This window comes from Triturus cristatus, chromosome 3_2 (assembly GCF_964204655.1).
Source record: "Triturus cristatus chromosome 3_2, aTriCri1.1, whole genome shotgun sequence".
In the NCBI taxonomy this organism is placed as follows: domain Eukaryota; kingdom Metazoa; phylum Chordata; class Amphibia; order Caudata; family Salamandridae; genus Triturus; species Triturus cristatus.
This window is the reverse complement of record NC_140584.1, coordinates 1,167,122,337-1,167,148,751: the sequence shown is the minus strand read 5'-3', so window position 1 is coordinate 1,167,148,751 and position 26,415 is coordinate 1,167,122,337. Positions and strand designations below refer to the sequence as shown.

The following is a 26,415-nucleotide window of genomic DNA, read 5'->3' as shown; positions in this document are numbered from 1 at the left end:
TTGGTGAACTGTCAAGCTTCTGTAAGTGTCAAACTTTTCACAGGAACAGACAGGCTGTAAGAGGGTACATTGCAATTAGGATGCAGGTTATACAGGGCCAAAAACATATATCTATAAGGTATTCTGGAAAACATATAGTAAACTCTTAGGCACTACCAGTTGTGCTTATTCCCAGATGTAACTTCTAAATGACTTTTACTCACTGCTTCTAAATGAGGAAGCAGCAAGAGGTGCAACATTTGGTAACCCCACAAAAAAGTAATAGTAGTTTCATGGTGCAGATCCATGGTGCAGATCCATGGTGCAGGGTTGCTCTGATGGCTGCAACAGCATCTGCAGGGAGCAAGAGAACTGAATTCTCACCTCCTTCCTGGCCACATCCACTCCCTCTGGGAGCTCTTCTGCTGTCTTGTTGACAATCTCCTCGGGAGGGTAAAGTTTAGATACCCCTGAAGACAAGTTGGTTGAGGAGGTGAATGAGTCTAGCTGCCCATTGGGGACATCCTGGAGGGAGAAAAAGGATATTACCACTGTACCATCCAGTCTGTGGCCAACAGACAAACCACCTTTGAGTCAAGACACCAAGCTAGACGCTTTTTGCCAAACACTGGGCCTCAGTTACAATATTTTGGCGTAGGGCAGTCCTGCGAGCCTTCCTGCTGCGCTGCGCTGCCCTACGGCAAAAGAAAAGGGCAGGAATCTATCAGATATGGGCATTGCTGTTCTTTCCCCCTGCGCTGGCGCACAAAAGGATGTCATGCATCAATACAGGCACCCTTGCACCGTGGGTCAAGTGTGTCTATGTTGTAGGGATGATTGTTTTTGTGCAGGAAGGGGCACCTTCTTGTGCAAAAACAATCAATGGGGCGATTTCCTCTTTCCATCTGTGCAGCTGAATGCGGAAAAAACAAGGAGAAATAAAGTTATTTTTACCTCGTTGCACCGGCCCTAGGTAGCCGTAGGATTTTGATGCATTCCCAAGTGTACAGAACGTTGTAAATCTGTGAATGTGTCAAATGCCATAGGTGTTCCCCGTGAACACCCACCGTAACGCCCATGGCACTCCTCCCTAACGCAGGGTAAGGCAACGCAGCGACTTGCGCTGCTTTGCCTCACACTCAAGGGCATATTGACAAGCCCGTAGCACCACCGGAGCATCACTTTTTTTGACGCTCCGGTGGTGCTATGCGCTGGCCTATATTTACAAGGCCACGCAAAGTCACCCTGCGTGGCTTTTCATGGCCTTGTAAATACGGCCCCTTTTTGCACATCACTTTGCAGGAAAGGGGCGTGCAATGGGTGTTTCTGTGGGTGTTCCAATGTAACACCGATTGCTTTTTGATGCTGCACTAATACTAACGCCATTGAAAAGCAGGCGTTAGAGCGGCACAACAAGGAGAAATACTTTTATTTCTCCACGTTTTTTTGCTCTTTCTATGTGTGCTGCATTTTACAGCACACATAGAAGGAGCAAACTGCCTTTAATGATGGTTTATATTCAGGAAGATATCCCTTCCTGCACATAAACAATCACAGTTGCAACGCCGGCTCTCTTGCATCATGGCCCAGGGGTGTCTGCGTTGGGGCCAGGCAGCTTTTTTAGTGCTGGCGCAAAGGAAAACTCATGGGTGCACCATATTCTTCTAAATACGGCGCATCCCTGCATTTTTTTAAATGACACTGTGAGGAGCAGCTAAATTGCTTGCAGCGTCGTGCAGTGCCATTTCTTTGTAAATATACCCCCATATCTATGAGCCCATGAAAAGCCATTGAGGGCGGCTTTACGTGGCCTTGTAGATATGGCTCTGCAGTGTGCGCTGCCAGCAGCGCGCAGGGTCTTGTAAAGGAGGCCCAATGTGCCAGTCAGTGTGTGCCAATCAATTTGTTTGTATTAACCCAGTGATTTCAAGTCTGTGGCAAATCATGAGGTCACCCAGTCTGTGCAGTCCATGAATCATTAAATGTTTGCCAAACTCTAGAGCCTTTTGGTTTGTGCCGAGTCTTTAAGCCTCCTGTCTGTGCTAACCGTCCCTGCTGTTCAGTCCATGACAAAGTCTTTAGCCAGCCAATCTGTGTGAAATCACCTCGCCATCAGTCTGCGCCAATCTGAGCCACGCAGTCTGCAGACAACCACTGAACTGACCAGTCAAGAGAAAAGCCTCCAGTGAACCAGTCTGTGCCAAACCTCAGAGACACTCAGACTTGTGAAATGTTGGCCATCAGTTCTACGCCAAGCTCTTCAATCGTATGTCGATTGCACACTGCAGACCCCCCATCTCTTCCAAACTGTTCATTCACCCAGGTCCGTGCCTGCCCCACGAACCAACCAGTCTGTGCCAAGCTGATGAGTCTTCCATTTCCAACAAAATCAGTAAGCCGTTCATTCTGTGCCAAATCACTGATGCGCCCGCCCTGTGCCCAGCACTGATAGTGCCAGTCTGTGCCAAGCCAGCAGGCCTTTCGGATTGCGAAGAACTATTGATCCATCCAGTATACCCCGAACCACGGAGCCATACTGCCAGCACCAAGCAATCGATCCATCGAGACGGCATCAGACGAATACACAATTCATTATCGCTTTATAACATGGTGATGAGATGGGATGAGAACAAACAAATAAACACAATGTGGTCAGATTCGTATTTTTAATAATCCTGGGGCATATTATCAAGAAACGGCGTTAAAATTATCGCCGCTGCCACTAAAACGGCGGTAATGGGCTTGATAATATGCCCCAGAAAATTCCCATAGAAGCCCATGTTGACACCAGACCATGGGCTTCTATTGGAATTCACAAGGGCCAATTTTCAAACACATTATCACCGCTTTAGCGGCAGTTTTCTGCCACTAAAGCGGCGATAATTTTAACGCCGTGCTTGATAATATGCCCCCCTGTTCCTTCAACAAACGTTTTACTCTTTCTAGTAGGCTGGGATTGATGGATGTCGTAATGCAAATGAACGGGGAATGTCCCCACTGTTGCAATGCGAGTAGGGTATACCTTGCATGACATTTAGGGGCATATTTACAAGCCGCTTGCGCCGCCGGTGCGTCACTTTTAATATGGAAGAAAGTGACGCACCGGCGGCGCAAGGGGCTCGTAAATAAGCCCCTTACTTCTTAATGCTGGTGTGACCTCTGTCAAGTTCAGTCTATGTCGGCTGAGCCCAATACACGTTTACTTAGGTCTCACACATTCAAACATGCCTCTGTCCTGCCAGTATAAGTGATCGGGCAGTGCCACCCCCTCAGTAGGAGAGGCACCCTCTCTCCTGCTCTACTGTGTAAGTTACAGAGGGCTGCAATGTTTACTGAATTTGAGCTGCACGAGCAATACGTGAGATACTGAGAGCAATATGTGTTTTTATCAACCCAAACAGAGGAAGTAAATTCGATTTTCCATCCATGTAAACATGACAGCCATCCTGAGTGCAACCCTTGAGTACACGTTCTGTAGCAGCCCCCAACCTGCTGCTGCTGGTTCCTAAGCAGGCTTTCCAGCCAGGGTGAGGATCCTGGCAGCCTGGTGGCCTCTGGGGGGCCATGCCTCCTGCTTCAAAGGCTCCTTGTCGGCCACTGGTGCTCAGATGCACATGAACTTGTTATCCCACGTAGAGAACCGTCGCTGTGCAAGTGTAACCATTATTGATAGTAAAGTTTGCTTCTTTCCACTTTATTTGTATATATTAACTTCATTGTGTTGTCATTGATGGTTGTATCATCCCATCACGTCTAGTGAAGTGAAGACTTGAGTCCGACCCAAACTCACCTCACAAGTGGAAAGGCACAGAATGTGGTGGGGGCACTGCCGCTAAAGCGGCGATAATGGGCTTGATAATATGCCCTGGAGAATTCCCATAGAAGCCCATGTTGACACCAGAACATCGGCTTCTATGGGGATTCTCTGCGGCATATTATCAAGCCCATTATCGCCGCTTTAGCTGCAGTTTTCTGCCGCTAAAGCGGCGATAAATTTAACGCAGTTTCTTGATAATATGCCCTGTGGTATGCGCCAGATGCCTGACACCCCCTCAGTTACATGGACACTTAGGTGTGGCACTTCTGTGACGGAAATTGGGAAAACACAAGCATTTGCACTTGCTGATTTGATCTTAGCAACACTTTGGTTTCTGTCAGCAAGAAAATGACACTAAAATAGTTTGAAATTGGATTAGGGGAAAAGGAGATACGATTTTTGTAAAAGAAAATTTAAAAATAATATCCAGAAGAATACCTGGGGTATTTAAGTCACTGTTAGTTCATGTGCATTGCCCAAACATGGCCACAAGGGTCCGGTCGTACATCAAAATTAAAACCAAGATAAAGTCACCAGCAAACTGTCCTGCCTCACAGAGGCTGGGGTGATGGTGCTGCTGTCTCTCATTTGTGGGGCTCAAGTCATAGATTCAAGGATGAGACATAGCTCTCTGCCACTGTGTCCTGCTACAGACAAGAGTGCCAATTTCTTGAAGATGCAGAAGTAGTCGCCCCTTATCTCCCCCACACCTCTCGGACGTCCTGGGAAGAGGACAAGGGTTTAGGTAGTTGTTCAGCCAGGGTTCCCCCAGGGTTCAGTACAGTCAGCCATTGGCTCTCTGACTGAAAGCTTCTTCAGCCTTTTGTGTCCCTGCGGCAGGACGGGGGTGGCCAACGGACACATTGAGCCTCATTTACAAGGAACTGACGCATCTGCATAGATGCGTCAATTTCCTTGTGCCAGCGCCAAATGCCCTTGTGCCACCATGGATGCGCTGTATTTACAATACAGTGCTCCATGGCGCAAGGATTAACAGATGCGTCAGAAATTCTGATGCATCTGTTGGCGCAAAACTGACGCATTGCTGGAGTTGCTCATGAAAGTGACGCAACTCCAGCACTGCGCCAGAACAGATGGGTGAGTCCCATTAAAAAAGCCCTGCATCATCCCTTACGCCTGGTCTGAGCAGGCGTTGGGATTTTGATTCAGTGAAGGCGTAGAGTGACGCAGTGAAATGTTGTAAATTTCCATGCGCCAGTTTTACATGGCTTTTTGCGTGGGAACGCCCACCCTGCATACATTATACCTGACGCAGGTATAATGTCACGCAGGCCTCTACAAACTGCCGCATTGAACCCAACGCGTCAGTTTGTAGATATGACGCAGTGTGGCTTACTGATTGCAACACCGCTGCGTCAGAAAAAAGTGATGCAGTGGTGGCGAAGAGGCTTGTAAATAAATCCCATGGAGAGCATCTCCGTTCTTTTATACTAGTGAACAGCTGGTTACACTTCAGACCTCTTTACAGGCAGATAGCAGAAAGCAAACACATTTCCTCTGCTTCTCTTCTGGTCTCTCTCCAGGTCCAGGAGTCCTCTAGGATGCTGGCTGTGAAGTGCAGTTTTGTCCACTGCACTAGCAAATTAATGGAAACCTCCCTAGGCTCAATCCCCCCACAGTCCCCAGGGACACTCATCTTCCTTTTTAAGCACTTTCTATCTGATTTGTCTATAAACTTTCCCAGAGGTCGCTGCTTAAGATAGCAAAAGTCAGACCCCACTCTCAGGAGCTTTAGAGAATGCCCAGCTCCCATACACAGCGCAGTCGAAATGAGGACCGACACACTTCTCTTAATCTGGAAAGAGCTCTCCCTCTTGCTGTGGGCAGATCCGTTTCTTCCAGTCCAATCCTGAATAGCTAGCCCATATGTGTTTAGTGATTGCCCAACAACAGTCTTCCTGCCTTTTACAAAATGGTATATTATTTCCTGCCAGCATACCTCTTCACACCTAAGTAGGACGCTAATGACTGCCACAGGAGGGAAGGGAAAGCCAGTTGTTTATTACAGCTGGGCTTTCAGCCAGCACAGAATATGATTTTAAAAGTTACCTTTCTTCTTCAGATATCAAAATTCTACTTTCACCACTGGAATAGATTTTTGACAAACTGTAAAAAGTAACTTTTAAACATGTTTCCAGCGGTTTCCTGCGAAAATGTAAAATAGGCTTTTAATCACAATCAAGCTGCTCAATAAGAAAATACCACTGTACCTATAAGGCAAATACGTCATTTCATAGCTGTTTAGATTTGGGACATATATGTCTTTAAATTTAGTACTTCTCACTTTTATACTTTAAGCACTCATTCATGTGGACTAAAGAGAGTACATTGACGGGTAACTTTGCTAATATATAATACTGGGTTTTCTGATTGCATGTCCCTTTTATCTAATCTGTTACTGTAGGTTTTGACACTGCAACTCACCAGGCCACAATGGTGTACACAGAGCCATACTTTTCAGTCCTAAATGGGAGGTGAAAATATACAGTGTGATCCACAGATGTCTTTTAACTTCAAAGCTACTATATTTCCTGTACTAATTACTATCACCATACTAGAAAGTTAAAAAAGCCAACTGGGTTTAACCGATTTTACCTCATATCTATAGGGCCAGACCACATATGTTGTGACACTAAATGACAGTGTCAAAGTGCACAGTCATAATACTAGCAAAGACTAGTGCATTATAAAGCAAAATATTCTTTGGATACCACACAGAAAAGATAATTTTACTGCATTTCCCAATGTAATTGTGCAGCATTTAGATGGGTAGAAGACCTTTGAGAATTTAAACTTTGAAAAGTTGCTGGATCTAACATGACATTTGGACAAACCTTCGGAGATGGCCTCAACACTTGATCATTTTCTGTTGTGCCATTGACTGAAGCAGAGTCGAGCACCAGGGATTTTTGTCCAAAACAGCTCAAATGTCCTTCACACGGAACCTTGGAGCTGACGTCTCTCCGGAGCTCTTGTATTAAGCCCGGAGGACCCTGAGTCTATCTCAGAGTAGGAAGGAGTCAAGCAGGCGAAAGGATGCCAGAAGCCATTAATGCAAAAGTGTGTGTGTTATTTGTGTTGGTAAGAAATCCTGATTACTGAGAGACGGGCTGAATGGTAAACATAGACAGTGGCCAAACACAAGCGAGAGAATAACAATAGGCGGGGGGACAGACAGAGGTGGAATGAAAAAAGTAATGGGCACGAATGAAAAGAAATAATGCGTAACACAAAGTGAAGGGAATGTAAATACACTGGAGGAACCCAAGGGAGAAGATTGAAAGAGACTGTGGGGGAAAACCGGGGGGTAGGGGGATAAAATGAGACAGTGGGTGGGAGAATCATCAGTACGTTACTGTGTTCAGACAGGAGTGGATAGTTTGCAACATACATGTAACCCAGACCAGTCATATACGGCCTGGATCACAGCTGAGAAGTTGCCATTGAGGCAATGAGACATGACATGAATGGTGGTAGCAGGGGGACCTGTGAGTGATGCAGTCTCGTGAGGACTCGTAGAGACGGCAGCCCCTGGATGCTGTGAGTACGTGTCGGCTGGATGTGGCGGTGGCTCAACCAGGCTTAGTGTGAAACCTGCCCGCCCATGGGTACAGTTAGGGTGTGGTCTTTCCTCATGAAGAGGGCACCGCTCTCTCCAGAGTACTCCGGTATGGTGTGAAAGATCCCTGAAACCATGCTGGACTTATAGGGCTCCGGTACAGGCAGGACACACAGGCCCCTGTGCCCAAATCAGCTCAAATTAACTGCTTCTGGAAAGTTCCTTTCAGTAAATACACTCATGCTCCTGCAAAGGCATCCAATCAGAACGCAGCAGACCCCATCAATCATCCCACAATCATAAGCATTTTCAGAAGTCTCCTTCCAGTGAGAGATACATTGTTTAGTTTCCTCTGTGCCTCCAAAAATATACCTTACCCTGAACTCTACAGCACTAAGCGCCTGTGCCACAGGACATTTCTGTCAACTCATTCACTCAACAGAGAAAATATTGCCACACACATTACCTGATATTTATTTAAAAAAATGAAATAAATGAATTCCCATATAGGAATAGGAACTTACAACAATGAATGCGGTATTATATGAAAATATCTCTGTATCAGCATACATGTTAACCTTAGATCATAGAGACACTGAGATGGTAAACAAATAAATACTAAATTCTGTAAATCAGATGCAAAAATAACTAAGATTACAGCTGCTCATGAAGTAAGCGTGCACTTTTTTACTAACAGCCTGTCTCACATGGACAGACGTGGCATCACATGACTCCAAAATGATGCCTCTCTGTGCAAATCTAGCTTTTCACCAACATGGGGACTCTACTGTGATTACAATCTGGTTAACTAACTCACATCCCTGTATAGCCTACCCAGGGCTTGATGGAGATGCCTGTGTGGCTAACGAGTATTGACCAACGCTTGTCAATCTATCAGGGAGTTGTATGGTGCCCGAGAGGCATCGCAGACACTATTACCTACCAACTAAGATTCTTCCGTGAAGGCTGCTCTTAAAATGGCTGCCAGTAGCCATGACGCCATGACGGCACTGCGAAGAGCTTTGAGGAGGGTGATCGCCAAAGTGCAACTCCATGCTGCTGCAGGGGAGTTGCAATCAACCAATCAGGGAATTGTGAAGCGTTCTACTCGCCCATGAGGGTCTCAAGGCGCTGGGGGTGGGGGGTGCAGCTCCGTGTTAGCTGAAAAGCCAGGTCTTGAGGCTCTTCCTGAAGATGTGCAGAGCAGGGGAGCATCTGATGTTGACTGGGAGCTCATTCCAGCATTGGCTGTGACGTAGGAGAAGGCTCTTCCACCCGCTCTGGTTCTGCGGATGCGTGTGGTTTCCGCTAGGGCGAGGTGGGTGGAGCGGAGCGGGGGTTTCTTTCAACTTAGGAGGAGACTCTTTAGTTGAGGTATTTGGGTCCAGTGTTGTGGTGAGATTTGTAGGCGTGGGTGAGTAGCTTGAAGGTTACTCTCCTCTCGACGGGGAGCCCCTGGAGGTCTCGCAGGTGTTGGGTGATATGCTCATGTCGTGAGATGCCGAGGACAAGTCTGGCCGCGGTGTTCTGGATGGTCTGGAGTTTGCGTAGCAGGGATTTGTTGATTCCAGCGTAGAGGGCGTTCCCGTAGTCCAATCTGCTACTTATGAGAGCGTGGGTGATGGTTTTTCTGGCTTCGCGGGGGGGGGGAATCCACTTGAAAGTCTTGCGAAGGATGCAGAGGGTGTGGAAGCAGTTGGAGGCGACGGTGTTGATCTGGCGGGACATGGTGATGGAGGAATTGAGTATGATGCTGAGGTTCTGGACGTGGTCCGTGGGTGTGGGGTGGTTGCCAAGGGCAGTGGGCCACCAAGTGTTATCCCAGGCTGAGGGGGTGGGTCCAAGGACAAAGACTTCTGTCTTCTCCAAGTTGAGCTTCAGACAGCTGCTGCTCATCCAAGGTGCGACGCCTTTTATTCCTTCCTGGAAGCTGAGTCTGGTGTCTTTGGGGTTCTTTGTGAGGGAGAGGAGGAGCCGGGTGTCGTCGGCATATGATACTATGCTGAGTCCATGCTGTCTGACGATGGAGGCGAGGAGGGCCATGTAGATGTTGAAGAGCGTAAGACTGAGCGACGATCCTTGGGGAACTCCGCAGTTGTTCTCTGTGGGTTCGCAGAGGAAAGGCGGGAGTCTGATCCTTTGGGTTCTTCTGGTGAGGAAGGAGCGGAGACAGTCGAGGGCCATTCCCTGTATGCCCAGGTCGTGGAGTCTGGCTGCGAGAGTGCGGTGGGAGATGGTGCCGATGGCTGTGGAGAGGAATAGAAGGATGAGGGCTACGGTGCGGCCTTGGTTGAGGAGTGTGCGGATGTCATCTGTGGCGGCGAGGAGGGAAGTCTCGGCGCTGTGGTTACTGCGGAATTCAGATTGGGAGGAGTTGGGGATGGCGTTCTATTCGATGAAGTTAGTCAGCTGGGCGTTGACGATCTTCTCGGTGACTTTGGCTGCGAAGGGAAGGAGAGCTTTGGGTCGGTAGTTTTTCAGGTCTGTCGAGTCTGATGAGGGCTTCTTGAGGAGGGGCTTGACTTCTGCGCATTTCCAGTCATTGGGGAAAGTGCTGGATTCGAAGGTGGCATTGATGGTGCGATGTAGCACGGGCGCTATGGCGGCTCTGTGGAAGATGTGTGGCGGGCAGGGGTCCGTGGGGGCTCCTGAGTGGGTGCTCTTAATGGTCAAGGTGGTATCTTCGGCGGTGACCGGGGTCCAGGCGGTGATGGTGGGCTGGCTGTCGTTGACAGTGGAAACAGTGGTTTCTGGAGTCCGTTCGCTGAAGTTGTCGTAGAGGGCCTTGATCTTTAGGTGGAAGTAGGAGCCGAGTTTGTTGCAGCAGTCCTGGGAGGGTGTAACGTCTGTGGCTTCGCCGTGGCTGCCGAGCCTGACTACATTTCAGCTGCCACAGCTATGCCAAAAGCAGTGTCAGCCGACCTGTCACCGCCAGATGGGCCGCCCTGCAGGCCAGTGGTGCGCTGGCCGTTTTTATGTCCCGTGGACTGTTTTTTCCCCCTTGGGCTAGTTTTTCACAGCACCTAGCTGGCTGTGTGACTGCATGGCCACCAGGTGGTGCAGCTGAGCTCTGGGCAGTGATCCCTGTTTCAGCTCTGTCAGTATTGGGGGAGGGGGGCATGACACTGGTAGTGCCATCAGGAGTATTTATATTTACAATCCAGAAACCAGGCCAGTAGCACCCGGAGTCGTACGCTCCCGCATCCCCTTAGAAACCTTCATGAAGGTCTGTTGCAAAGCTCCGTCATGTCCCGATTTACCAATGAGGGACACTATTCTTTTCGGCTAGGGGCACTTTTTTGGTGCCAGGGCCTGCTCCCCAATCCCAGTACAGTGTGGTGCCCCCCAAGGTTCTGCATCATCCAGTTTTTTATCATCAGCGTTAGGCTGACTGCAGGGGACAGAGGAGCCAGCCTGCACTCGAATGTTGCCGCACACGCATTGCCAGCATGGCATTGGGTCAGATGAGAGTATTTTCAGAGTGTTACACTTCTGCTGTGAGAAAGAGCGCGAGCCTGAAGATTGAAACTGAATGCTACAACAAGTTAGTTGCTACTTTTTTTGGCACGCCCAATGCTGATGGAGTTGCTGCCTCCATCAATCATGTTTAGATATCACCGACATTTTAAAGAAAAAGTGGAAAACCTCGGGGACTCGGACGCTGACCATAGTATAAAGGCCCATATCAGCCGTCCAATGAAAGCACTTTTAAGCATGGTCAACCGGGATCAGTACATCCATTAATTTCCTCTCATCACCTTCTTTTTAAACTATATCATTCTCTACTTGGCAGCTGCCATTTTACCTAACATCGAAAATGCTGTTGTTTTTTATGGCGGACCAGGAAATGCCTCCCAAATCCATATCTGCTCTTTAAATATCAGCAAGGGATGATGCCCCCTATTTGGAAACTCAGATAAAGCATATCTTCCGGTTTGTGCACCCACATCCCATGACCGGATGTATGATGGTACAACACGTACCATCACAACGCGGTATGTTACATCGCGGTTTTGACAACGCAAGTCGTTACATCGACTTGCGTTGGAGGGCGCTGGATTTAGGAATAGTGTGAATTACTATTCCAACTCCAGTCTACGTACAGTAGGGAAGGTGTTGGAATAGTAATTCACACTATTCCTTAGTCTAGAGCGCCCTCCAGTGCAAGTCGGTGTAACGACTTTCGTTGTAAAAACCACGATGTAACCATACCGCGTTGTAATGGTTGCGTGGTAAAGGATGTTTCCCCCCATGACCTGCCGACCAACCACAGCTGGTGAGTTCTTCCACCAACTGGGTCCCACATTGTGGAATAATGCCTTTCCGTTGGAAATCCGCTGACTCTCAGCTACTGTACAGTTTTGGACAATAGTTCAATCTCATTAAGGAGCATATTTACAACAAAGTGACGGAGTGCGGCGGTAGACTTCCTGGCATAACGCCGTGATCCGCCACTTTAGAAACGCAGGGCTGCACCATATTTATAACAGTGCTGTGCAGCCCTGCATTTCCCCCTGCGTTGGCGCTAAACTTAGCAGCCTACCGCCAACGCAGGCACCTTTGCGCCATAGTACAAGGGCGTCTGCATTGAGGGGAAGATTGTTTATGTGCAGGAAGGTCTCTCTTCCTGCACATTAACGATCTTTAAATGACGTTTTCTAACTTGTATGTCTGCTGCTTAATGCAGCAGACATAGAAGTTGCAAAACGTCAGTTTTTGTGTGATTGTTTATGTGCAGGAAACGTCACCTTCCTGCTCATAAACAATCAATGCCAATTTGCTGTTTCTATGTGGGCTGCACAAGGCAGTACACATGGAAACAGCAAAAACGAGGAGAAATAAAGTATTTCTCCTTGTGTCGCCTGTTTAAGACCAGGTTATCCCTAGTCTTAATTTTGACACTCAATCCTATTTACGCCACCCTTGTAAATAGGGGGCAGCGTCAGAATCCATGAGTGTTGCAGTGGAACACCCACCGCAACACCCACTGCCCACCCCTTACACGCTAACTATAGCATGAAAGGGGGCCTTATTAACAAAGCAGCATTAAGCCACAATAAAAAATCGCCATCACAACCACAAAGTGACGTTGTGGTGGCGATCGGGGTTTGTAAATATGCCCCCAAGTTCCTCAGTCTGTCAGTTTTTCTACTTTAGAGCTAGAGCCAATTAATTTCGGGGACATTTAGGGGCATATTTACAAGCCCCTATCACCACCACAACATCACTTTTCTCGACGTTGTGGTGGCGATAGGGCCTTAGCCTTATTCACAAGGCGGCGTAAAGCCACTTAACATGGCTTAATGCCGCCTTGTGAATAAGGCACCCTTTCATGCAATACTTAGCGTGAATGGGGCGGGCAATGGGTGTTGGGGTGGGCGTTCCACTGCAACACCCATTGATTTGGACACTGCCCTATATTTACAAGGCTGGAGTAAATATGGGGCAGCGCCAAAATTAAGACCAGGGAAAACCTGGTCTTACCCTGGTGCAATGAGGAGAAATGCTAAATTTTTCCTCGTTTTTGCTTTTTCCGTGTGTGCTGCCTTGTACAGCACACATAGAAACAGCAAAACACCATTGATTGTTTATGTGTAGGAAGGTGCACATAAACAATAATTTTAAAAATGACGAGTTGCTACTTCTTTGTGTGTAGCACACACAGAAGTAGCAAATCACCATTTAAGATTGTTTATGTTGAGGAAGGGACAACTTCTTGCACAAAAACAATCATTCCCCTCAATTTAGGCACCCTTGCACTATGGTACACGGGTGCCTGCGTTGGTGCTAGGCTTTTAAATTAGTGCCAGCACAGGGAGAACCACAAGGCTGCACCGTATTCTTGTAAATACGGAGCAGCCCTGTGTTTCAGAAGTTGCGGAGCGCGGCCATAAGCAAAGGAGGTTACCGCTGCGCTCTGCCACTTCCTTGTAAATATGCCCCTCAATTTGTACATTTAGAAAATAGTCCTTATTAGTCTGTGGCAATTGTACTGAAGGAACACCATCTACTCGAGTGTGAACACAAGTGTCTTCAGGTGGCTTAAGATCAGACTACCAGGGGCCGTCCTTCCAGTGGGAATGGAGTGGACGTTGGGTGCTTCTGTATGGCTCTTATATTGTGGTATGCAGAAGTACCCAAAAATGAAACAGACAAGGTGAAAGGAAAGCTCAGGAGCATCCACATATATTGAATCACAAACACTATGGCTCTGATAGTCATCACAGTGCATGCGTAGGCGCAGGAGAACAGGCATCTCACCTCTTTCCTGGATGTATCGATTCCATCTGGTAGCTCGTCTGCAGTCTTGTTGACAATTTCCTCTGCCGTGTAGGTTTTAAATACCCCAGATGAAAAGCTGGTAGAGGAGGTGAATGAGTCAATCTGAATGCTGGTGACATCCTGAAAAAGGACAAAGGGACGTAGTTAGTGCCTCACACTGTAGCTTTTATTGCCTCCCAGTTCATCTACAGCTTTGTACTCGGTGGTTAGCAACTTTGGATGGGGACTAAGGTTCATGCTAAGCTTGTCATCTCCTAACTATGTAGTTGAATTGATGTTTATTATTTATCCAGCACACCTTATAAACTGAATAGCTTCTAGTTCTTTAATAGTAAGTGTTATTATTACTCAATTAGGGCTGACATCTGTGCTGCACAATGCGCCTTTTGTAAATAGTGCTTCTAGACAGGGAAGGATATGGGGGCTTAAGGGATGCCAGTAAATCTGGGCACTTGTCTTGGTTTCCATCTTTACCCAGGGTACTCTGAATCCTCTATCCCTATCCATCCAGTGAAATTTAATGCCATATTTTGCATTCACCTACCCATCCTTTCAGGAGCTCATACTCAGGGGTCTCTTTTAACCCCTTCAGTGCCACGCCCTTTCCCCCTCCTGTGCCGGGCGTTACATTAGTGGGTGGGGTTCATGACGAGATAGTCTCGTCATGGGCACAGCGCAACCGTGCTCCATGACGAGACTATCTCGTCATGGGCACTGAAGAGGTTAAACGGAGATACAACCTGTCACTTTATGGAACGTTGCCCCAGAGCAGTGTACATTTTGAACTGACATTTGCACCGATGGACCGGTCAAAAAACTATGGGGAACATTTACAAGGGCTTATCCCCACCAGAACATCACTTTTTATGGCGTTCTGGTGGCAATAAGCCCTTTGCCTTAGCTACAAGGCGGCATTAAGCCACTTATGTGGCTTAATGCCGCAAGCCACTTATGTGGCTAAACCTCTTGAGTGCCCATGACGAGATGGTCTCGTCATGGGCCGTGGTTGCGCTGTGCCCATGACGAGACTATCTCGTCATGAACCCCGCCCGCTAATGAAAGGGCCGGCACAGGGCGGGGAAAGGGCGGGGCACTCAAGGGGTTAATGCCGTCTTGTAAATAAGGCCTCTTTTCACGCAGCGTTCGCCGCAACACCCATTGATTTTGACACTGCGTCATATTTACAAGGGTGATGTAAATATAGGGCAGAGCTAAAAATAAGACCAGAGAAAATGTCTTAACCTGGCGAAACGAGACGAAATGGTTAATTTCTCCTCGTTTTTGCTGTTTCTATGTGTGCTGCATTGTGCCGCACACATAGAAACAGCAAATCGGCATTGGTGATTGTTCATGTGCAGAAAGAAGGTGTCCCTTCCTGCACATAAACAATCATTTAAAATTGAAGAGTTGCAACTTCTATGTGTTCTGCACAAAGCAGCCCACATAGAAGTTACAGATCACCATTATTGATTGTTTATGTGCAGGAAGGGGCACCTTCCTGCACATGAACAGTCATTCCCTGCAAACCTGACAACCTTTCCAGACACCCTTCAACTATGGTGCAAGGGTATCTGTGTCGCCGCTAGGCAGCTAGATTTAGCGACAGTACTCAGGAAAACACAAGGGTATTCTTGTGAATTTGGCGCATCCCTGTGTTTTTAAACTGACGGACCGCGGTGCTGGTAATTTTGGAGCTAAACCTCGCTCTACTGGTTTATTGTAAATATGCCCGTATATTTGCACTGAACGACTTGTGCAAAAATTCAATTTTTCTATCAATTTGTAGGTGGAAGTGTTGTTTTTGCACTTGTGGAATGTGCAAATGTTGGGGGGATACTGCACTGGCGCCCGGTGTATGTAAGCTGGCTTGTGGGTTGATCGAGGTTTGCTATTTGTATATTGCACACGGTTGAAAACATTTCCCCTTGTCACTGTTCATTTAGTGCATAGACTGGTGCTGAGCTAGTCTGCAGCAGGAATAATGCTGATATTGATACCTAGTGCTAAGTGACCTTGGTTTCAATGAGCTCCGATAACAAAAGGCGCAAAATGAATATTGCGACATTTTTTGACCGTCAGAAAAGGTGGATCTGTCTGGATATAAACCAGCAATGCATGTGTAGATAGCAGCAGGCACAGCAGCCCACTGGACTACCGTAACAGAGCTGATTCAATACTACATGAGCTCTACTAATCAAGCAAAATTCACCAGCGAATATTAAGACTTTCAGAAGACATTTCTCAAGAACTGTAATCTTTGTACCGAGGAGGCCCTACATTTGGTTACTTCAGGTTTTTAGTCTATTTCACATTTTAGCCTTATGAAAAATATGAACAAGAATGTAAAGAATATTGTGAATTATTGAACAAGGAACATAATAGTCTAGATTTGGCTGGAGGAACCTGGTAGCGAGCCAGCACACCAACCACTATCTGGGGTAAGAAGTAAAATAAATACCACTAGGCAGCTCAGTCGGGGCAATTGAGCGGGCTGAAATGAACGGCAAAAAGGAAGATCTTGTCCTTCTGTTTTTCAACGCACAACGTCACTGGAATGTAAAATCCGACAATGAAGGCACATTGACCCAAGATGCGACGGACACTTCCCCAGCTCTAATGGCCTTTGAGATCCTTGCCTAACATGTGACAGTCCCTCTCGGCCCTCCCAGAGGCTCTAGATTAACATGTGACTGACTGCTCCCAGGCCTACCAGCCTTTCAGAAGTACTGACTCACCCCAGACCTACTAGCCTTCCAGGGGCACTGCCCTAATGTGTAAATGATTCTCCCCAGCTCTTCTGTTCTTTTAGTGGCAACGGTCTAACGTGTATGACTCTCCCCAGCACTTCTGTCCTTCCATTGGCACTGGTCTAACACGTATCTGACTCTCCCCGGCCCTTCTGTCCTCCCATTGGCACTGGTCTAACACGTGTCTGACTCTCCCCAGCCCTTCCGTACTTCCATTGGCACCGGTCTAACACGTGTCTGACTCTCCCCGGCCCATCTGTCCTCGCATTGGCACCGGTCTAACACACGTCTGACTCTCCCAGGCCCTTCTGTCATCCCATTGGCAACGGTCTAACACATGTCGAACTCTCCCAGGCCCTTCTGCCATCCCATTGGCGCCGGTCTAACACATGTCGGACTCTCCCAGGCTCTTCCATACTTCCATTGGCACCGGTCTAACACGCGTCTGACTCTCCCCGGCCCTTTTGTCCTCCCATTGGGACCGGTCTAACACGTGTCTGTCTCTCCCTGGCCCTTCTGCACTTCCATTGGCACCAGTCTAACTTGTGTCTGACTCTCCCCAGCCCTTCCGTACTTCCATTGGCAACGGTCTAACACATGTCTGGCTTTCCCCAGCCCTTCCATACTTCCATTTGCAATGGTCTAACATATGTCTGACTCACCCCAGCCCTTCTGTACTTCCATTGGCACTGGTCTAACACGTCTTTGGCTCTCCCCAGCCCTTCCGTACTTCCATTGGCACCTATCTAACATGTGTCTGACTCTCCCCAGCCCTTCCGTACTTCCATTGGCAACGGTCTAACACGTCTGACTCCCCCAATCCCTTCTGTTCATCCATTGGCAGCAGTCTAACATGTGTCTTACTCTCCCCAGGCCTTCTGTACTTCCATTTGCATCGGTCTAAAATGTGTCTGCCTCTCCCCAGCGATACCTGCCTTCCAGGGGCACTGGTCTAACACGTGTCTGGCTCTCCCCGGCCCTTCCGTACTTCCATTGGCACAAGTCTAACACATGTCTGGCTCTCCCCAGCCCTTCCGTACTTCCATTGGCACCTGTCCAACATGTGTCTGACTGACCCCAGCCCTTCTGTACTTCCATTGGCACTGGGCTAACATGTGTCTGACTCTCCCCAGCCCTTCTGTCCTCCCATTGGCACCGGTCTAACATGTGTCTGACTCTCCCCAGTCCTCTATTCTTACATTGGCACCGGTCTAACAGGTCTGACTCTCCCCAGCCCTTCTGTACTTCCATTTGCATTGGTATAACGTGTCTGACTCTCCCCAGCCCTTCCGTTCTTCCACTGGCACCGCTCTAAAATGTCTGACTCTCCCCAGCCCTTCTGTCCTCCCATTGGCACCGGTCTAACACATGTCTGAATCTCCCAATCCCTTCTGTTCATCCATTGGCAGCAGTCTAACATGTGTCTTACTCTCCCCAGGCCTTCTGTACTTCCATTTGCATCGGTCTAAAATGTGTCTGCCTCTCCCCAGCGCTACCTGCCTTCGAGGGGCACTGGTCTAACATGGGTCTGTCTCTCCCCAGCCCTGCTGTACTTCCATTGGCACCGGTCTAACACGTGTCTGGCTCTCCCGGGCCCTTCCGTACTTCCATTGGCACCGGTCTAACATGTGTCTGACTCTCCCCAGCCCTTCTGTCCTCCCATTGGCACCGGTCTAACATGTCTGACTCTCCCCAGCCCTTCTGTACTTCCATTGACACCGGTCTAACATGTGTCTGACTCTCCCCAGTCCTCTATTCTTACATTGGCACCGGTCTAACAGGTCTGACTCTCCCCAGCCCTTCTGTACTCCCATTGGCATCGGTCTAACATGTCTCTGACTCTCCCCAGCCCTTTTGTTCTTCCATTGGCACCGGTCTAACATGTCTGACTCTCCCCGGCCATTCTGTCCTCCCATTGGCACCGGTCTACATTTGTCTGACTCTCCCCAGCCCTTCCGTACTTCCATTGGCACCGGTCTAACATGTGTCTGACTCTCCTCAGCCCTACCGTACTTCCATTGGCACCAGTCTAACATGTGTCTGTCTCTCCTCAGCCCTTCCGTACTTGCATTGGCACCGGTCTAACATGGCTCTGACTCCCCCCAGCCCTTCCATACTTCCATTGGCACCGGTCTAACATATGTCTGACTCTCCTCAGCCCTTCAATACTTCCATTGGCACCGGTCTAACATGTGTCTGGCTCTTCCCAGCCCTACTGTACTTTCATTGACACCGGTCTAACATGTGTCTGTCTCTCCCCAGCCCTTCTGTTCTTCTATAACCACCGGTCTAACATGTGTCTGACTCTCCCCAGCCCTTCCATACTTCCATTGGCACCGGTCTAACATGTGTCTGACTCTCCCCAGCCCTTCTGTTCTTTCATTGACACTGGTCTAACATGGTTCTGACTCTCCCCAGCCCTTCTGTTCTTTCATTGACACTGGTCTAACATGGTTCCGACTCTCCCCAGCCCTTGAGAGTCATCAGAATAACAAGAATTTGCCAGATTTTACTATTTACCAATTCCCTCCAAGTCAAGAAAATCAAGCCTCGTGGAAAAAGAGGGTCAATGAAAGAGGACATGATGAATGAAGTGACGTCATTAATAGTTGGTACAAAAACGAGTGGGAAGAGGGGAGAGGAAGGGGAGCAAGAAAGCATTAAAGGAGAGAAAACAGCTGAATATGAGGATGTGCTCTGCCTCTTATCCTCGAAAGCTCGCGGGCTCTACTGCTCCTGCCGGGGTGACGTCATAACACGGCATCTTGTTCAAACGTCATCACTGCACTTACCTTTGTCAGCTGAGCAATCAAGGTGGTGTCTCCCAGCTCGGCCTTCATTTCTTCGTAGGATTTCTGGTTCTGTGGAGCAAATGAGAACTAATGAGAACTACTTTACTGTCAGAAGATAACCTTCCGCAGACCGCAAGCCTAACAGCAATTCAAGAAGCACTATTGCCTTCTCCTGTGGTTTTACAGGCTGTTATCCAGTGCTTTAAATGGGAAAAAATAAGTGTAGGTACTCATAAAAATGAGCTAGAGGTGTAGTGAGGGGGCGGGGCTAGGGGCGGAGCTAAGGGCAGGACATGATGATACTTAACCACTTCTATAATAGTTGCAGCACACACCAAAGCACACGATAAATGTGTTTATATAAACAAAGCAGGTTAACTCATTACACAAAATGAAAGAGAAATGCGATAATATGTTAATATGTTAACATTTCCTTTTTTTTGCAATAGTTGCTAATGCCATACTGTTGTTTGGCACAATACTATATTTTTTTGAGCACGTGAGTAGGAAGGAACTGAAAATACCTCCTCTTTGAACCAAAGCTCTGATGGCACCAAGCAAATGAAGCAAATCATCATGACCCTCTCCAGAAGATATCTCTTGTCTCTTCCATCGATCTATCCATTCATCCTTTCATCCTACCCTTTACCTGCTGATGTCCACCATTTACCCTTTACGTTCTGTCGTCTATTCAGTTTTTCATCCATCATTCAGTTTTTCACCATTCCGTCTGTCCACCCTTCATATCCAAACCTATCCATCCATCTTTAAACCTATCTTTTCACGCATCCATCTCTTTATCCACCCTTTCACTCACCCATCAATCCTTTCACTCCTTTATACCATCCACCCTTTCATTCCATCCACCCTTTCACTCAATCCCTCCTTTCACTTATCCATCATCCACCTTTTCATCCATCCTCCCTCCCTTTCATTCATCCATCCAATCTTTCACTTATCCACAAATCATCCGCTCTTTTATCCAATCATCCACCCTCTTTCACCCATCCATCCATTCACTCATCCATCCATCCATCCACTCGTCCATCCATTCATCCATCTATCCATCCACCCTTGCTCACTCATCCCTCCACTCACTCACTCACCCACCAAACCTCCCTACTACGTTATTTATGAACCTTTGTCACCGAGCCGACCTGTACACACAAAGTGCCACCCATTTTCTTCAAAATACCTCCTGAGAGTGTCTTGATTCTCTCTCTCGCTTTTTTATTACAAAAAACAGGCCTACAAATGCAGGCAAACACACAAACATAAGCAGACACACAAAAGACTCCGGCATGTTAAAAGCCATGTTATATACTCTTCACCTTGTTTTTTTTAATTGCCACTGCCAGGGAACTGCCATGATTCCTGTGTCTGCGCAAATGCAGAGGATAGTGTGAATGTGGCTGACAGCACAGGGCCTGAATGGACCCCATAGCTGCCAAGGTTTCAGATTGCCATGTGTGACATTTTCACATTTTCATTGTAATTATGAGTGACATTTCAACGACTATGAGTGACACTTTCTCGCCAGCAAAATTAAGCAATGAAGACGAGGGAATCATATACATATCAGAAATGACACTCATTTGAGTGTAGCTGCTAATGTTTCAGGTTGCTTATGTGTGACATTTTCATAGATTCAGTGGATTTACGAGAGTCAGGCAACAACTAGATGTGTGACACTTAGAGTGGCACTTTCTTTCGACCAAAATCATGGTATGAAGTCAAGGGAAATTGACAAATATCAGACATCACACTCATTTGAGCAACAAGGAAGTCAGACTCTGCAGCAGGTGCTTTTGAAGCTATTTTTTAATTTCTAAAAAAATCAGTGCCCTCCACCCCAACATCAGCTCCAGGTGCGGCCAAACCACACGTAACAAAGGGATCTCTGTGACAAAAACAGCAACTCACTGAGCTATCCACATTCAATACAGTACAATACAATATGCTTTTTGAAGGAGGCATGTTAACCCTCTACGCCACCTAATGGAGAGAGTGAAAACTGCCAGTAGAGAAAACCCTGACCTCTCTCCAGCGGGAACAATAATCACATGACTTGTCTCTGACTTAGCAAGTCTAACAATGCTGAGAAAATAAAGGGTGCTGCTTCGTAGTGCACTGTCGAGCAGGGATGTTAAACACTTTGCACTACTAATAAATCAGCAAAACTGCTAGTTTAGACAGAACGTAGCGTGTTTTCAGCACAGACAGACCACTCTAGTGTGTCCATTTGCAAGGCCCTATGCCATGCTGGAGCCCCCTAATCATTTTCCTAACAAACATCTTAAATGTCAGCAGCAGGAGATTATTAAATTAATATCTGACTTACCTGCATCTCTTTACAGCTAGCTGAACGATCCACCGAGAGGAGATGCTGTCCTGGCACCGCGTGCATCTCTACCCTGTCTCTTCTTCAGAGAGTCAGACAGCGAGGCCTGCTGCAGTGTCTCAACCTGTGCCATCTGCTCCCACTATGAGACTCACAATGGCGTGGTGAGTCTGGGGCAGAAGTTGGGCTCTGCTGGGCTGGGCTGGGCACAGCAATAGCACATCATGTCGCGGTCAGGAGGAGGTGAGCAGGTGATCGCTTCCCGAATACCGGCTTCCTCTTTTAACTCCATGCAGCAGGGGAATGCCTGGGTGCCCTGGGGCCCGACTGGCAGGCAGGAAATGCAACATCCTGCCACAGCATGGGTGCCGACCGGACATGGCTCCTCCGCAACAGTGTGTCCACGTGGTGAGGAAATTCAAATTCGACCCCATTCCGTTTTTGTAACATCGTTGCGCTGTTGCCCTCACTCAGGCACCTTAAACCTCTATAGCGTTTCTTTCGTATTTTATGCTGTTGTACATATTACACGACCTCTCCTCTTCCTCGAGCTAAACCCATCCTGAACCTCGTGAACCTCGGTTCGAAACAACCAATTCTCGAGATAAGCATCTATTGACCCTCTGCCCCTACAGCTGTTTTACACATCATCATCTTCAGCATGCACACGCGCCCTGTCGTAAAGTAATTTAACTAAGGAATGGCTAAGCCACCTGACCTGTCGGGTCGGGTAGAGAACACGACCTTAGGGAAAGAATGTGTATTGCCCATTGTCCAGCATCTTGTACGAAGAATGTGTCCTTGTGGATGATTTGTATTTTTATTGCACATGCAGGGGGGTTGTTGCTTTAGGGGATTCCAGCGCTACAAAAGATTGTGAGCCACAGATTGAAGTGGCAGTCTCCTAAGAACCTACTTACGATGTACTTCTGGGACAACTGTACCTAGCTGCAGCTAAATAAATTGAAGTTCCTATGCTAACAGAGTGTTCCGTGTCTCTGTAACTTGGAAGGCGAACTCAGAAGATTTCAGGCGTACCCTGCGCCACTAGGCTTAACAGAGTCTGGTTCTTCAGTGGGACCTTACGTGACCCGGGGAACAGTAACAGCAAGCAGGGTTGGCGGTGCCAGTTTTGAGCTTCTTTGGCATATAAGAAAGCCTTCTGTGCACAGACCGGGTAATTGAGGCTTTTGGCGTTAGGAAGGTAGGTGCCTCCGTGCAGAAAAAGAAGTTAGAGGAGCGCTCCAGGGGCCTCTTCGATCGCATATCTGGGCATTAACCCTTCGATCGAGAGAAAGTACGGCAAGTGTGAGAATCCACCGCCCTTTCCCCTGATAAAATGTCTATGTTTAAAGTATTACCCAGCACGGGCTTTTCACTACCTGAAGTGCTGCGCCTTGAAAATCACACGCGCACACCAGCAGGTAAAATGAATCTTATGGTCCCTGCTCTCTCAAGCACAGCGTGATGGTGAGCACCGGACATTATTCAGATGAGCCCTGCTGAATATCTCATCTGGGGCTCAGATCGGGGCTACAGCTGCGGCGCCTTGGCTGGCAGACACGTTCCACTCCTGCTCATTAGCCCTCTCAGCCAATGAGCCTACCGTTTCATGAGTACCAGAACTCTCGTCGGCAGAAGAGAAGTGCCGGTACTCAGAGCGATACATTTAAGAAGTGCCGGTACTTAGTACCGGTGAGTACCGGCCCATTTAAAGCACTGCTGTTTTCTATAAATTAGCATTGCGGTCGTGATTTTCCGCCCGCAACTTTTTCGCCGGTTGCAGTCCGCCCGCTTGCCTGGCGTGCGGAGCTGGACCCCTACAATTGTGGAGGATCAGGGCCAAGGACCGCCGGCACGATTATGTTGCCGGCGGGAGCCAGCTTTCCGCGGCGGTGGAACCGCCATGGAAAGGCATGCGGAGAATATCTCCGGGGTCCATGGCGGTCGCCCAATGTGTTGGGGGTGTGTGTGGGTGCACTGAGGGGGTACCCATGGTACCCCCCTATATGTGTCTGTACCAGGTGGCAGGCACTGTGCAGTGCTTGCAACACAGTGCAGGGACATGCAGGACATGCTTGTTTGGACATCGTGGCAGTGCTGCTGGCAGCACTGCCCGCCACAATGTTAACCACCGTTATCCGACCGCCGCGGTCGGATTTCCACTGCGGAGCATAATAATTGGACTGGCGGTTTTCCCACGGTCCTGGCGGACGGTGTTTTCCCGCTACCATGGCGGTCGGAGTGATTTTCCGATCGCCATGCTAATAGACCCCATAGTGCGGTGATGCATACACCAGCACTAGAATGCGTTAGTCTAACGCTTGAGGCATGGTACTTGACAGGGCTGTGTTGATTAAGCATTATTTCCTTTTTCAGGACACCAAGCTTTATGAGACCAATTTACCCCCCCCCCCTTTCAAGACATTAAGGGGCATATTTACAATAAAGTGGCACAGCGTGTCGTTAAGCCAAGAACGCTAACGACACACTTCATCACTTTAGAAACTCAGGGCTGCACCATATTTACAAGAATACGGTGCAGCTCTGTGTTTCACCCTGCGCTGGCGCTAAATTTAGCTGCCTAGCGCCAATGCAGGCTCCCTTGCACCAGAGTGCAAGGATGCCTGTGTTGAGGGGAAGATTGTTTATGTGCAGGAAGATCCCCCTTCCTGCACCTAAACAATCTTTAAATACCGCTTTGTAACTTCTATGTCTGCTCCTTAATGCAGCACACATAAAAGTTGCAAAACAGCATTTTTTAAATGAATTGTTTATGTGCAGGAAGGGACACCATTGGCGTTTTGCTATTTCTAGGTACCTACCCAAGGCAGTATGCACGGAAACAGCATTGTTTAAGACCAGATTTTCCCTGGTCTTAATTTTGGCGCTGCCTCCTATTTACGCTGCTCTTGTAAAAATGGGACAGCGTCAAAATCAATGGGTGTTGTGGTGGACCGCCCACCACAACAGCCATTGCCTGCCCCTTTCACGCTAAGTATAGCGTGAAAGGGTTCCTTATTTACAAGGCGGCGTTAAGCCACAGTAAGTGGCTTAACACTGCCTTGTTAATAAGACGAATCTCCTATTGCCATCACAACGTCACTAAAAGGCTTGTAAATATGCCTCACAGTGTGTTTATTGGAGAATATACCTCTGATTCCTTCACCCTGCCTTGTTGTGTGCCTCAGGGCTCTTCACTTTTGTCCACTCTTTTAAACAGACTTACGCTCCACTTCAAGGGATCCCAGGCATGGAACCAGCCAGTGAATGTTGGGGGCTCGTAGCCCTGCTTCACCACTATGATGGCTGTGTCCGGGTCGCGGCCGCTAGGGTGCGTCTTGAGGTACTCCTGTGCGGTTACAGCTGCCTCTTCTTTCTCCTTCTCGTTGGCATCTTTCCCGATCCAGAAGAAAACCTGTGAAAGAGGAAGCCACAGGTGGGTTTTACCAAAGGACATCAAGAGGGGGTCTAAAGGTGGTATAAGCAACCATCAGAATTATCGCACCTCCATCACTGCCCGGTGAAACCAGGAAAGAGGAACACTCTTGGGGTAGTCAAGCATTCAAGAACCTTTTCAGGTTGGGTGACCAGATTTTAAAAACCAAAAACTGGGACATTTCTCAAAAATAGAAGAAGGGCCACAGTTGTACATTATCCGAGGGCCACAGAACGACACCTCTCATGAACGTAGCAATGTAGAATAGGTTCTAAGAAAATCCATAAAATGCAACTTTTAAACCCAGCATCAGACCTATTAATTAAATTGTTTTTTTAAATAACATTTGCAGTCTAACCCTTCTCTGAAACACACTGTTTTCAGTCGACCCTCTCTAAAAACCACGTTCCGGGCCAAATTTGCTGAGCTCTGCCAGGACACTTAACAACTGGTGAAAAAAAGGGACTGTCCTGCCAAATCTGGGAAGCCTTGTCGTCCTAATTTCAGGACAGTGATCAGCCAAGGGGCAGACACATTTATAATGAGAGGATCAACCAGAAAGGTACAAGTTCATTCAGCACCACTCGCTGATTGGTTTTCTGTCCAATCACAGTAGCCCATAAATGACCACTGGTGGATTTGAGACCTGGCAATGGTTGAGTCATGAGCCCCAGGATCAGCCTCTGAGGAGGGCTAGTGACACACTGACTGGGTGTAGGTGGGAATTATTGACATTCAAGCACTAAACCCTCGCACATTCGAGCAGATAAGCCTATGTTCACAGTTTAACACAACATTTGACCGCTCCTGAGGATTATCTGCTCACCAGCAGTGAGAGGTGTGAAACTCACTTCGACCCAGGCACAAGCACTTTTGGCCGCCTAACGCCAACGCTGGCACCCTTGTGCAAGGGTGCCTGGGTTGTAGGTAGGATTGTTTTTGTGCAGGAAGGCACACCTTCCTGCACAAAAACAATCATTTATTTCGCAAGACTTTGCATCAGTTTGCAATGGTTTTTCCAGTGCAAAGCTTTTGGAAATCTGGACTTGACAAGGAGCAAATTGGCTAGCCCAACCCTTAAGCACCACCTCCTTCCTGCCACTCTGCTCTGTGCACTCTACAGGCCTTATTTACAACAATATGACGCATCCCTGTGCTTACCCCTGCGCTGGTGCACAATTGGCTGTCATGTGCCAAAGCAGGCACCCTGGCACCATGGTGCAAGGGTGCCTTCATTGCGGGGTACTTTATGTGCAGTGAGGGACACCTTCCTGCACAAAAACGATCACAGGAGGCGTTTTTCTCTTACTATGTGCGCTGCAGAAAGCAGCACGCATAGAAAGAGGAAAAAAAGAGGAGAAATAAAAGTATTTCTCCTCGTTGCGCCTCCTTACGCCTCCCCTGGGGAGGCGTGGGATTCTGATGCATTCCGGGGTTT

The 26,415-nt window shown here is 48.0% G+C and overlaps 1 protein-coding gene across 2 annotated transcripts in view; it reads right to left on the bottom strand.

Annotated features, from left to right (window-relative positions):
- VIL1 (villin 1) overlaps positions 1–26,415 on the bottom strand; it is a 189,825-nt gene that overhangs the window by 7,917 nt on the left and 155,493 nt on the right. The window contains exons 17-20 of one of the 2 annotated variants that reach the window (XM_085650035.1): positions 24,768–24,956; positions 19,198–19,266; positions 13,638–13,778; positions 364–504 (exon numbers count right to left, since the gene is read on the bottom strand). In XM_085650035.1, the coding sequence (XP_085506161.1) occupies positions 364–504; positions 13,638–13,778; positions 19,198–19,266; positions 24,768–24,956 (540 nt within the window). The remainder of the gene's footprint in view (positions 1–363; positions 505–13,637; positions 13,779–19,197; positions 19,267–24,767; positions 24,957–26,415) is intronic. The other variant, XM_085650036.1, reaches the window with a different exon arrangement.